Raw genomic sequence first — 14881 nt, 5'->3', positions numbered from 1 at the left:
AATAAAAATATCACATTCAAAACCGTGGAAGATAGGGGGTTATAAATGTGGAAGAAAGTGAAAAACGGTTTAAAATGCTAAGGTTCAAGTTTCCCTAAAATAGGGAATCGAAATACAATATGGCACTCTGCTAACACTGGTAGGCTTTTCTGATAATTCAACTTCGTGTTAGTTGTGCTGTAAAATTAAGAAGCATCTTCTCAGTCATGAAAGGAATATTAATCTATGGTCAGTATATTACTATGCCAGTAGAGTATTAGGGCCACTATCATATTAGGGCCACTATCATATTATACTGACCATAGATCAGTATTCCTTTGATGACTGAGAAGATGCTTCCTAGGTGCATAGTACAAATCAGTGAGGATTGTTGGACATCTGATTTGTGTTTGTCAGTATAGTTGGGCAACTGGAATGCAAGTGTCCCAACCATAATGTCTAAGGAATGAGCCAAAGATGAAATCGCTTTAGAAGTGATCTGATCTGATTCCAAGCAGTTTTATTAATTCTGTGTAAGTGATAAGTACCTTAACATGAACACAGAATATATGCCATCTCTCAAAGAATAATTTTTATAAGTTATTATTTGGTTACTTGGGAAAGTGACCGGTACAAGACAATAAAGATGCTACAAACTTTTAATTGTTTATTCTGTTTCATGTTATCAGAAAGACCTTTCTTATTTCTCGAAGACAATGCACTAATTTTTGTTGTAAGTAGACATATGAAGAGCTATGGAAGATATACTCTTAATAAACTACCTGGTATGTAGTAAACAAACAATAAATGTCAAATAAGTGAATAGGAATAAATGAACACATGCTTAGAACTAAAGAGACTACATATTGCTACAGCAAACCAAAAGAACAAGATGGAGGCTTAGTTTACATTTTAGTAAGCTAAATCTAGATAATGAAATGCTAGGGGATCAATGACTAAGAAAGTTAAAGAATCTGTAGCTCTGAACTGAATCCATGAGTTTACTGTCATTCTTTTTTTTTTTTTTAAAGATTTTATTTATTTATTTGTCAGAGAGAGAGAAAGAGTGAGCAAGCTCAAACAGGGGGAGTAGCAGGCAGAGGGAGAAGCAGGCTCCTGGGATTATGACCTGGGCCGAAGGCAGACACTTAACCGACTGAGCCACCCATGTATCCCAGTAACTGTCATTCTTATTTTCAAGTATTGTACAACTTCAGTGAAATAACTCAAAGCTGATTTCATTGGCATACTTTGTGCTCATAATAGAAACATGTGCATATGAAATTGTCATATTACATTCCTGAGGTAAGAACCTTCTAGAAGTTATCAAGCATGAGGTTTAAATATTAAAATACTTTTTATGACCAACTTCTGTATTTAAAATATATAGTAATAGGCACTTTCCCCCTTATTGAATGGCATAATAAGAATATTTTTCCATTAAAGGAAAAGTTTTAGAGTATAACAGATAGAGCTATGGAAGACCAACTATTAGCACTAACATGTGCCTATGGCCCAACATAAGAAAGGCCAGAAGAAGGGAGGTGGTGAGAACACTGGGAAAAATAGGAAGATGATTTAGTAGAAGGGTTATATAGTATTTTAATATTTCATAAGTATTTCAATATTTTGTAAGTATTATCTAACTTAAAACCAGAAGCTATAGGTAAACTCTGACCACCAGGTACAGTGGTTCTGAAGCCCATCTCTTGAGTTCTAAATTCTGGTTTTCAGAGGCTAGACTTGCTATGCTTTTTACCTAGCTGTCTCTGGCTTAGCTGTTTTCAGCAGTGTTTTGGGGTCAGATGACATTACTGGAAGACCTCCCTTAAGAAGGCCGGGACAAGGTCTTATGGCACCAAGACATTAGGCAGGTTGGCCATGAGCTTCTGATACATGAGGATGGGGATGTGTATCAGAGCGTGTAAGTGTGCACATGCAGCTATTGTCATTTCTTCTCACATTTCTCCTCCCATCGTTTTGAAAAGGTCAACAAGTAACTGCTGCATTTTCTAGGGGGACATGCTGGGATGGGGCCAGGTTCTGAGGCGGCATGGAAGTTTTGTCACAAGACTGTTGCTTCTATTATAAACTATGGTCATTATCAAAAGAGTTTCTGAGGAAAAATTACCTGAGTGACAGGAAAAAGATACAGAAAGAAAACAAATTCATATAAGAATGAATTTTTAAAACCTTAACTTTGAACAAAGTGTGAGGAGAGTGGGTTGTTTTTTTATTTTTACTATTGTTTTATTTACTTAGCAATAAACAAGTTATTACTTTTCAATTAAAAGAATAAATGAAAAACATGGGGAAACTGAGAAACTTCCAAGCTACGTTTTTTGGTGCAATCCCGTTATGTCTTTATCTACGATCTTGCAGTAGTTGGTAAGCATAGGAGGGAGATGATATCATGCAAACCGAAGAAAGGGAAGCTTTTGGGTCTTCAGGTTTCTCTGGCAAGGGTGGCCAAGGTAAAGGGCATTGAACTTAGGACATATTCTCATAAAATAAGCTAGAAATTATCCTACTTGAGAACCTGACAATATGACATTACTGACCTGACAAAAAGCAGTTTGCTTTCCTGATGCGTGGAACTAGTAGCAAGCGAAACTGTAAATCCTAGCTTGTCTTACCTACACTGGCAAGGGACCGTCATTCTTTATGTGAACTTCAGTTCTTATCTGCCCACATCCTCTGCTGGTGTGACACTGTAGCATCGAAAATCCATTATTTTGCCATTTAAATCTGGCTCCCTGGCTTAGTAACATTCATGAGATTGTTTTTCTGGCGAATGCCGGCCTATTGGCTATTCACTCAAGTACAAGTTGCAGTAGCCACTATTTTACAAAGGAAACAGGATGAAACTAGGTGGCTTCATCCACCCAGGGAGCCAGTCTGTCTTGGCAGACAGTAGATTTTGGGAGGAAAACAACTGCCCAGGGGTGCTGGAAGGTCTGGTTTCCAATCATGAACTGGTTCTCTCACATGTCCTATTCTTGTGGCCCTCATCTTTGAAATGGGATTAAATTGGGAGGGTAGGGTTTCAGTAGTAGAGAAGGTTACTCTCAGTGAGCCATAACACAAAGAGCAGTAATTCTAGTTATTCGCACCCCAGCTTTGTGGTGTCCAGCGTGAAGAGGCTATGCCGGCCATACAGTACTGGCCTTCTCTACAAAATACCCAACATGAAGGATTCTGCAATGGTTTTATTCCTGTTTTATGTGACACAATGGATAAAACATTAATTTCAGTGAATCATATTACTATTATGTAATAAAATGGGAAAAAAGTGGTGACATAAGGGGTTAGCTATTATTTATTCATTCATTTTATTCATTCATTCATTCATCCAATAGTGTCTGGACTACCAGGGGCCATATATCATTTTAGGCACCAGGTGTACAAAACAGGAATAAAATCTCTGCTCTTCAGAAACTTATATTCTGGTGGGTGGAGATGGAAAATAAATCAGTGAATAATATTTGATATTATACTCAGAGTGATAAAGCTGTGAAGATTATAAAAGAGGGCGCAATATTTCAGAGAATGAATGGTGGTGGTTATCGTGGTGAGGGGGTCCTCTGGGTCAGACTGGGTTGTCAGAGTAGAACCCTCTGAGGGGAAAATATGTGTACTGAGACCCGCATGGCATCTATAAACTCATATTTCAGTAAATAGATATACAGTTGTTGTTATTTGGAATACAAGTTCTCTTTTGGGTTCCCAAATGTCCAAAGTCAAAAAGGAAAGGATAGTGAGTAATAGGAATGTAAAGTGAGGGACAGTTCTATTTTAGCTCCTAGGATATGGCTAATGTATTGTGGTGAAATGTACAAAATCGCTGATATTTCATCATTTTGATCCCCCAATACAGCAATTCATATGGCTCAACTCAATAACTGGAACTGAACAAAGTCAGGGCACGCAGTCAGGTAAATGTTATTTACCGAGGTTTGCCAGGATTAATTCACTATTTAAGTAATATAATTGCCCTTATTACCTAAATCCAAATATGCATAAAATCTATATAAATTACACAATTATAAAAAATTTATTTCAAGACTTACAGTGTGTCAGATACGGAAACTAAGTGCTTTCTACCATTGCCTCATTTGATCCATATAAAACCTCGGGTACTGCTACTACATGATGTACACATGAAGAAGGTGTGAAATAACTTGATCCATCATACCACTTACAAGTGGTAGAGTGACAAAGCAAGGATTTTAACTGAGAAATATATTCAGAGACTGTATTCTAAGTTCCGATCACTTAGTGTTTATAGGAAAATATGCTTATTCATTTCAAAAGTCAACAATAATTCCATCTAACTTGCTGTATTTTCAGGTTTACAGAATATGTATCCCCTTTTAGATATGAAACCTTTCGTTAGTGCCAAGACTTAAATGATGTGATGTGATCTGGGGTATATGTTTGCATACACACACACACACATACACACACAGACACACACACATTAAAAGAGTACCACCCTGCTTAAACAAATTTGTTTGCAGATGTAACATATGTAACAGTGGAGAGGCTCATATGGATAGTAATGACAAGCAGTTTGGTACATTTTTTTCTTTATGACCTTAAAAACAAATCAAGCTTAGTCTCAACTACTCATAGTTATTTCATTTCCCTTGCTCTTGGGGTATATGATGCAACTCTGGCCAATGCAATAGGGAGCTAAGTCTGCTGGAAGGATCTAGGAAAAATTTTCCTTGATCTTACAAAGAAGACTAAAGTTAGGGTGCCCTACATGCTGGTCTTTGGCTCTCGGGACGCTGTCTTATAAAGAAGTGATGCCTAGAGCTATTGGCATTACAGAAAATTAACTGAGAGGCCTGACACGGTAGAGCCACAAAATTCACTCCAGATCAACCCACCTCTGAACTTCTCGATTATAATAAATTTTCCTCATCATTTAAGTCAACAGCTGAGTGAGGTGTCATTACAAATCCAAACTATAACCAGTATCAGCATTTTAGTTAGACTCTATATCTAATCTTCAAGAAAATATGGTACTAAGAGAATATTTGTTTAATACTTTCTAGATTTTTCTGTGTTCTTTATATATACTTGTTACATAACAAGCCAAGCATAATGCCCTTAAACTTCACAGAAGTGCCGTATTTAGGGTTCTCTGCTATTTTTCCCTCTGGTTTTAACACATGTTTTTTTATTCATATTCCTCATATAGCTTTTCCTGAACTGTAACTGAAGATATTAGTGGTGATTATGCCCTTCTAAATTCTTTATGTATAATTGATGTCAACAATCAATAAAACAGTAAAATGTGCTGTAACACTTTTATTTTCAACTTGCTTCTCTTTTCCTTTTATGCAGTTTCATATTCTAGGAATATCTTCCCCTTGCCCACATACTTTGTACCTGGATGTTCTTAAAAATAAAAATTCATAGCTTTTAGAGACTCTTCAGGAAATTACTCTAGGACCCTTAAAATGATTGAAGAGGATTAATCTATCTTCTTCTGCCATGTATTGGTAGTCATTATCCATCCTCTCTGCCTCAATAATTCAAGATATTAGGCCATTGAGCTGCATATTTTACATGCTCTTAACTTACCAATGCTGTACAAAGGAGGTTTAGATTAAAAAAATTACTTAAAAATACATTTCTTAGAAAACCCCACTTTGGAAGCATTAGTCAATATCTTGGCCAGGTAACCTAACGTGCATTGTAGCTACAAGCTGAACAGATTTTATCCGCCTTTCACCTCTGGAAAAAACAAAAATAAAACCAAAAACACCTGGGGTTTTGCTTTATATTTCTTTCTTTTTTTTAATGATTTTATTTATTAATTTGAGAGAGAAAGAGAGAGAGAGAGAGAGAGAGCACGGGCATGAGAGGAGAGAGATCAGCGGGAGAAGCAGGAGTCCCTGATGTGGGACTCGATCCCAGGACTCCAGGATCATGACCTGAGCCGAAGGCAGTCACTTACCAACTGAGCCACCCAGGCACCCTTGCTTTAGATTTCTAAGAGCAAGCTAATAAATGTGTAGATTAAGTGAGAATACTGGTAGTTTATCTCTAAGACAATGAAAAAGAGCACATTATAACTTCATCAAGTATATGGAAGCACCAAGAATGTACGGTTAGTAAAGAGGGAAATCAGCAGGATTAAAAGGATAAAGCTTTTGAAAAGCCTCATCTAAACTGTCCAGTGTACTAGATAGTTTAAGAAAAGAGCCATTCCAAGTAGACTTCAAACTGCATTAACCAAAACAGTATTTCAGTGTTGTGGCAGATGATTTCTGAATGAAGTATATTTTTATATTTTGTCCAACTTTTATGATTTATATTCCATGGAGGTTGCATAGGCAGACATAATTTATTATTTAATTTAACTGAGGTATTAGAAGGCCCACATCTCAGTAAGCTTTGAAACTGCTAATTGGGATAATAGGAAATTACTTGTCTTCTCCCAAGTGCCAGTGAAGTAGGTCAGGATAATTAATATGCAAGCTGAATTTCAGTCAAAGGAAAACAAGACAGGTCTCATCTGTGTACTTTTAATATCATCCATTTTACACCAAAATGAGTTCAGCCTGTGCAAAATCATAGTATGATTCAGTTAAATGATTGAATTTCAAAATCAGAGAAAACATAGTCCAACCATGAGAACACAGATTGAAGACTGTCCTAAGGGAGGCTGAATTTATACCTCATAAGAAGGGAAATTGAAAAAAAAAATCTAAGTCACCGATTTAGGTACATCTTGCTTTTTAGACTGCTTTGTAAACTTGTGAGCACTATATAATATACATCATACTATGTAAAGTTAAAGTAAACATAAATGATAAGACAGGAGTTTGGTTAATGACATAGTTCTTCATCTGTAAAGCAGAAGACAGGCTATATTTTCACATTTTATTCTTTTACTCCTGCCCACTTGCCTGACGCTTTCTACTTTTAATTTCTTGGTAAACTGAGAAAAAATATTTGGACCTAGAGACACAAAACTTATTTCCCCTGCAGGTCTGTACTGGATTACTGCAAATTCACTTCAGTAGGTCAAACCAAATGCTGGCCTCGAGCAGGCCGGTTTACAGTAACACACCACTGTGGGGCCTCGACTATAACAAGCACAGATGCCGGCAAAGCTGTCGGCGGCAGAGCGAGTGCTCTCAAGTCTGATGGCGTGGCCACAGCTTCTTTTGTGCCTATAATTTGGGCTCTTCTAATAGAACACCCAGTAGCTCAATTTGGATAAGAAGCCTGGAATACTTGCTCCTAATGGCCGACCCGGGGCAGTCACGAACACGACACCCCTTAACTAGGCCTTAAAAATTCTTTTGAAAGTACTGATTGTAAAACTGATGTTTCTCAAATTGTGTGTTCATCGAGTCGAACACCCCTAAATGTCAAAAACAGTAATGCAGAAAGTTGATCGTTAGGAGGGCAAACATACATTCCGTTAAGTAAAAAACATCTACTAGGCGACCATGAAATGCACTGCTCTGCTGAGAATGGTCTGAAGAACACTGACACATCAAGCAGCAAGATCTGGGGGGAAATGTCCAGAAAGAAATGGGGTCCTGAACGACAGTGCATAACCACCTCTAGTGAAGCAGATCCGACTGAAATAGCATTAGCTGCCACACGACATTGAATTAAAAAGCAAAATGTGCAGTACTAGATTTATGGACACACTTCCTATGGTTGTTTGGCTTTATCCCAATTATTCCACAGAAAAAGAGCCCCTGAAAGAGATGGATAATACTGGATAACTCCCCACTTGACTCATTTGGGAAACTGAAGGAAAAAATCCACCAACTTAGGAGTGCACCTATATGGTAGAAATGTATCCAATCAACAAACAGCCAAAAAGAGACACTGGAAGAGCAAACTTGAAAGCCATCTAACTATGTATGCTCTGTGGGCCCAGGTTTGTCTTTCAGGCCCGAGGATATGGCTTCTCCTCTCCAGTACTCCCTCACTCGTGGCCAGGAGGAACTGGGGAGTAAGTGGCTTAAGCGAAAAAGATAGCATCAATGACTTCTACCTGCGGCCATGAGATGTTTTCTGAACAGAATTCTCTAGTCCAGAGGGCTGTGCAAATGTCAACACAATTTATTTTAAAATAGAGATAAAGTATTTTCCCTTCTCTGTTTGTACAATACTGAACAAACCTCACATAGTTAGAGCCACCGTGCAGCATCTGGATGACTGTCGAAACGCAGTTTCTAACTCAGCTTTAAATTTTAGAAAACAAGGTACTAATTTCGGTAAACATCGTACTGGTAAAAATGTATTATCATCCTTGCCAGAAGTCCTACAGAGGCCTAACGTGGCTCCTAGGTATTTCTTCCACCAGACTCTTCCATAATCTCTGATAAATGTGAATGCTGGGAAGCCATGACAGGTAACAGATGGTAATTACCATTTCCTGCACCAATAGTATACCTTCTGTAAAGCTCCTTGTGGAGAATATGGCTAAAATATATTTCACGTGGAAACTGCATTAACATATGAATTTTATTACAAGAGACTCATATTTTGAGGGTAGAAGATATAATTTAATTCCCGTTAAATAATGCAATGAAGATCCATCCCATAAAAGGAGGTCTATTGTATTTTCTTGTTAATCATCTCCAAAGTGAGCCTCATTTAAATAAGCCAAACTTAACATGGGGATGAGGCTCCTGACGTGCTGGTCCTCTGTGAGCTCTGAGCTGTTTTCCAGTCACGATGAAGAACTTACAGTACTATATCCCACAGTCAAACTCGTTTTCTCACAAAATGGGCTGATGTATATATTCTGCTTGTATCCTTTAAAAAGAGAAATCTAATGCCCTAGTGGGATCAGACCAGCAACTGTGGTTTCACCAACATTGGCTTGGGACATCTGCACTAACTGGCCCAAACTTCATTTTTGAACAAAGACATGCAAACAGTTTTATACTACCCCTTTAACACTATTGTTTTGGGGGGGGGGGTAATTTTACATTCAGGACTTATAACCAAACCTAGATTTTCTTTCTAAGTAAAATAACTGAGTTTTAGCCTTTCCCTTAAAAATAAGCTGGGTTCTGGCCCGTTGTAGCACATTAATTAGAAACAGATGCTTGGTAAGGGATGTTGGGTAAAGAACTTGATAATTAGTAAATATAGTCTTAATGCCAACAAGTCAGAGGATTTACTTAATTGGCTTTGTCTCTCTTAAGAGTTGATTCACATAAATTGAGTTTTGTAATCAATATACATACCAAGAAAGTAAATAAATGCTTTTGGGAAACTGGTTTTTTCAACTATTTGGACTTGACAGAAGTGCTGTTTGAAATTTCTTCTTGGAAAACCCTTCTGAATTTTTCCTTTAAATCTTTTAATGGTGGAAAAGGAAGTTGAGTGTGTGTGTGCGCACGCACGTGTGTCTGTGTGTTCACTTACATATTCAACCAAGGTTCTGCTAACACCCTGTATGAAGCATTTAGTTTCTTAACCCAGACTCAGGGGACAATGACTGTGGACCAAAGGGATGATGCATGCGAGGGAGAAGAAAGTGGGTAAGAGGAGGAATGAAAAGGAAAAGAAATGATTATCATCGGCCTTAAAAGGCAAATGGGTAACTGGGGAAAACCATTGCTCTAGCTTTGGGTGTCCTGGGATATAGGTTTCGTTATCCATCTTCTGTCCCCCACATTACTCAAGGTCTGAAAGTAAAACACCAAGGGATACCTAACTTCCTGTGCAGCAAGACCATTATTTTAAGAAAAAAGGGAAACAAGATTCTATTTTCTTAAAATAAGCAGTTTGAAAAGGTTAGGAATCTGTGTACACAGGCTAAGCATCTCCAACATACTTACTTTTGTCTCCTATGTTTTCCCCTGCTGCCTCCCCTTCCTCCTCCTCCTCCTCCTCCTCTTCCTCCACTTCTGTGGGCTGTACGTCATCCTGCGGGTCACAGGCACTAACCGGCGCGTTCAGACAGCAGTGGTTGAACCCGCTATCTCGAGGCAGAGTAAAACTTCGAGGCTTGCCCCCATTTCCATTTAACACTTGCATTCTCTCGCTCTCCGCCAGGGGGTACGGCCCATAGTGATCCTGTAGGTGGCACTTCTGAGTTGGAAGAGTGGACTGCCGCCTGTGCTCCGGGGAGATGGCCGCAGAGTCAGAGAAGACAGAATCCTCCAGGGGTAGAGTCTGAAGATAGTGTAATCCTGAGCTTGTCAGGGGCGTCTCGATTAAATCCTGCCAGGAGCGGCGCTGACTGGCTGTCTTGCGAATGGGGGACACCGCACTGCTCCCGGTCACTTCCTGGCGAAACTCCTCATGGGAGGACTGTGACTGAGAGGTCTCTGTGGAAGAGAGCCGGCTGTGTTTTGCTTCCACGTAAGGACTGGCACAGCTCATCTGTGGAAAGGAGCCTCTGGTCAGTCTCCATAGAAATAACGGACCACCTCTGTCAGCAAGGCACAAGCTAGATTTCCACCGGCTAACATTTACCAGTCAAGTTAATGACAAGTCAAGTTCACAGACTTCTCAAAGTTGGGCCCCGGCTGATCTTTTAAGGGACTGAGATGTGGAGTGTTCAAATGCAGCTCCACCAGACTCTCATGAAAAATCTCACATATTAACATGCAAAATTTTACAGTGAAGCATAAGAAAATCTGAATGTTTACGTAAGAAATCAGCAACAACAACAACAAAAATGGGAAGTTTTAAAAATCTCTATGCATTTGAAACTGTGAACAATTGTTGCCAAATTCATATTTCCGGATTTTATGGAGTTTGGAGAGAGACTTTTGGATGTGAAAACAAGATGCCTATAATCAGACAGAACCCCTCCTCTTCCTCAAAGCTGAATGTTTCCTCCTATGGGCGCCAAGGAAACTCTTTCTTAGGGTCTGCTCAATTTGTGGCACTTTGTAAAGAGTTAAAAATATAGGCAGGATGAGATTATACCCTGATGGGGTTAGCATTTGCCTTGAGCAAGGGCACCTCAGGGTACATAAACATAAAAGAAAAATGGGATATTTTATTCCCAGAATTTCAGGTTTGGGAACATACCATATAACATCGAGTGAATGCTGTAAAGGACTTGCAGGAGCCCCCACTGGGGACAAGGCTCACTCTAGTCTGGCAGCTAACAGATCAGCCTGGCTCCTTTCTGGCAGAAGGAGCCAGCTTTATCAAATGTGGTCACGGCACACGGGGCTGCAGCTGTGGTCAGGACAAGCCTGGCTGAGGCGAAAGTTCATACTGCCCCTTGGGCTAAAGGAGAAGTTAAGTGGCATCTTCTGGGGGCAGTTTATCTTCCCACATGTTAATAACATAAATAGTTTCTTTCTTGAAATCGCCATGCTGCTGTGATTAAAGAGCTGGTCATGAAGCTGCAGCTTCCCTTTCTTCCTCTTTTAGAAATATTTTAAAGGCATTATTCAGGCCCTGGTGTTTTAGGGGAAGAGGGAAAATATGATACAAACTATATCTTGTCACTGAGTTTGTGCATTTCATTTCTATCGCTCACCCTTGCATTCTATTGCACTCAGTGAACTGCTGCATTAAATAAATGTGTATACATACAGGAAAAATTCTTAGGTAATAGACTCTGTCATCCAAAGTTGTTATTAAAAATGTGGCTTCCCTTTTAGTTATTGGTCAAAAAAGTGTCCATTTGTTTCTTTCAGAAATATTTATTACGCACTTAGTAAATAAGTGCCAGTGCTGTGTTACACCACAGGGATGTGTAGATCAATCCAACAGGGTCCCTGTTCACGGAAGGTCCATAGTCTAGTCCAGTGAGCTCTTTGTAGTCCCAGATATACTGATTTAATGTCTGCATCTGCATTTCTAAAATGTTCCAGAGGTGATTCTTACACACAGCCAAGGTTGAGAAGTGGCCTCAAATTATGTCACCATCTTGTGTAGTGCCTTTCTTATTTAAAATCCTCTAGAGTAATATGGAGGTGTAATTAGGTTGACTGCTGTTGTCACCTAAATTCAGCTTCCATTTCCTGTGTGGAAGACTCAGTCCCAAGATAGGCAGAACTGACTCTTATGATGCCGTAACCATGCAATATATTGTCGAAACTGGGACACTACTGAGATGCTCTTAATACTTCTGCTGGGAAATGTGCATAAAGTGGGATAGTCCCAAGAAAACCAGGACAGTTGTTTACCCCATTAAAAGATTAAAGTACAGTCTATACGCAGAATAAGGTTTAAGGAGTTTGGAGTACCATATAAACACATACATTAAGCTAGACCCCATGACTATCTAAAAAGCTGTATGTTAAAACGTGTGTTCAATACAGATGTAATATTAATTTTTATGAGTTTTTTCTGAAGGACACAGGAATGAACTTCATTAGTGTGGAAACACATAAGGTCCATTTACATACCTTTGTCTAAGGAAATATTTTTGTTGCTGATATTTCCATGAAGGCTACTCTGACACAAGTAGGATTTTATTTTAATAAACCTGGGCAGATATTTATGATGCCTGGAATCTGTGGTGACTATTTCTCCTGATTAAACTGTCTTTGCATACTTAAATACTTTTTCCCTTATTGCTTTTAGACTCCCTGTTTTCCTTCCTCTTAAGAATCCGGAGGTCTGACATGCAATTCACCACATAACTGTTTTTAACAAACGAAGGGATATCATCAAAGAATCTAATGCCAAATTACATACATGTCTGCTGGCAACTTACAGAGGGAGGCCGCGGGTATGTATCGTAGGGGGGTGGAGGGCTGTCCTGTTTGGGTGTTGATGGAGTATCTGCCTCTTCCTTGTCACTCTCACTCCAGTAATCTGTAAATTCACACACATAGATACAATAACATTCTATTAAATGTTTCCAGCCATATTTTCAGGAATATACACTACCAGCTAACACAAGGAAATTTAAGTTCCACTCCTACACTCTGCTCCCCAGCACCTCCTCCTCCAGGTCCACCGACATTTATTTTCAGCTGGGTTTTGAGGAAGAAGGAGGAAGGAAGAGTACAATCACCTAATTCCCACCTTTAAAGCAAGCAATTATACACAGCTACAATTTTAAGGAGTTAAGAAAAAGACATTGCATAAGCCAGATCGGGTTTAGGGTGCTTTAGATTTCAGGCCAAATTATCCTGAACCTTTAATTAATGAATAACACATAATGCCTCTGAAAGGTGTATCATTTTACCCTAAAAAGGAAAGCAATGTATCTGTAGATCTGTAAAGATCTACAGATATAAAGAGCTCCAAAAATAATGTTCTCAGTTCTCTTTTCTGGCTTCAATTCACTGGTTATCTAACAATCGCTGTTTCCAGAGTCATGCTGACATGAATCTCTATAACACCACACTCCCACCTCTACTTGAAAACACATGGCAAATTCTGATTCTTGCCAAATGCAAAAGGGCAAATTTGCTGATGTGGGCCGCAAGTTCCAAACTTCCAGAACTACTTAAAAGGGTAGAAAATGTAAGCCGCTAGTTTTGGCAGACCTCAGACAAGAGGGAAGGGAAAAAAACTCCGAGAGATGAATCAGCTAAGTGAAATACAGCACAAAGGCCAATAATCAAAACCTGTTCCACTAATACCTTAACCACTCTTAACTCTGGGTTAATTCTTTACAAGAGTTACAAGGAAAAAACCTGTAAGCATTACCCATATGAATCTCAGATGATAAAAGAGGAGAAAAATTATTTGAAGGTGGGAAAATATAGAAAAATAATTAGCAGACAATTAGCCAAATTGTGATCTTGGCATAATTTAGTGTAACCCTGTTTTCTCTAAGTACAACAACAAATAATGAAAGAGAAGCCCACATCTTTTATACTTCCAAAGCTACCGATAGCAATTCACTAAACTTTTATTTAAATCAATGCAAGAGTCACTTCCAAGCTGCACTGGGTACTTAAATAAAAAGTGCCTGGCAGTTAGTTTCTCCTTTGCATGTTTGTGAAAGATTCCCAACCCTCAAAGAGCTGTATTTTGTATGAAGTTTAACTTCAGTACTGAGAATGATACTCTGCAGATGTCAAAGAACTGTATAGAAGTGTCGAGTAGACACAGGCATCCAGTTGTTTTCTATATAGAAGATATCATGAGACCTAATTATGCACAAAGTAGGAAAGTGTCAGATGTTTCTGACCTATGTCAGAGTGCCTGAGGAATATACACTCTGTGGAAATCCAAATTATTTCAGAAATTCTGGTTGCATTGTGCTACATTAAGAGTGCTAGCAAGAGAGGGGTGAATTATTAGCTATTAGCTTCTGCCAGTGAATGTTTACCACTCCAGAAGGCACTGAAGTATATACTCACATGACCAGGGCAGCATGAATCCTTGGACTGAATACTTATTGGAATCTGCGTGTGCAATATAACTTACCAGTTCTTTAATCCGCAATGAAATTTGGCCATATAACACCAGGTACAAAGAAAATTCACTAAAATCAAGACCATGCTAAGCTTCAAAGTGATAAAATACAAGAGTTGAGCCTGAAAATCCAAGATTCCTTATTCATGTAAATCACGTTTTTTCAACGATTCATTTTCCTCAGTACGTTGTTCACTTCTAATTTTTGCCTAAGAAGAACAAATCTGTACACCTATAAAGAACTGTTTTATGACTTTAAAAAATGTGAAAAGGAAGACTAGTATTTTTCTTTTTAGTACTCTTAACACAATTTTAGTCCTATAAATTAAGTTGAAGTATGAAAGGTTTATTCCTTAACCAAACTTTTAAAAACGAAGAAATGTGGCTTAATGACTGGCCTGACACACTTCCTAGTCCTGGCTGGGATTTGCCTGTGCACGCTGATTTGATGGAGAATGCTTGCACGTTATTTGTGGAATATCCATGCTATTTCCCCTCTCAGGGATGCTGTGTTGGTTACTTCCTTAACTCTCCTTCCTTCTCATCCTGTGAGAACAAG

The 14881-nt window shown here is 38.8% G+C and overlaps 1 protein-coding gene across 5 annotated transcripts in view; it reads right to left on the bottom strand.

Annotated features, from left to right (window-relative positions):
- The window catches only part of CNKSR2 (connector enhancer of kinase suppressor of Ras 2), a 282747-nt gene that overhangs the window by 34142 nt on the left and 233724 nt on the right, over positions 1 to 14881 (bottom strand). For all 5 annotated transcript variants that reach the window (XM_045089401.1, XM_045089398.1, XM_045089399.1 and 2 more), the window contains 2 exons: positions 12665 to 12765; positions 9816 to 10362 (listed from right to left, as the gene is read on the bottom strand). In XM_045089401.1, the coding sequence (XP_044945336.1) occupies positions 9816 to 10362; positions 12665 to 12765 (648 nt within the window). The remainder of the gene's footprint in view (positions 1 to 9815; positions 10363 to 12664; positions 12766 to 14881) is intronic.

This window comes from Mustela putorius, unplaced genomic scaffold (assembly GCF_011764305.1).
Source record: "Mustela putorius furo isolate JIRA1106 unplaced genomic scaffold, ASM1176430v1.1 tig00003836_pilon_pilon_pilon, whole genome shotgun sequence".
Taxonomy (NCBI): Eukaryota; Metazoa; Chordata; class Mammalia; order Carnivora; family Mustelidae; genus Mustela; species Mustela putorius.
This window is presented reverse-complemented; position numbering and strand designations above follow the sequence as displayed.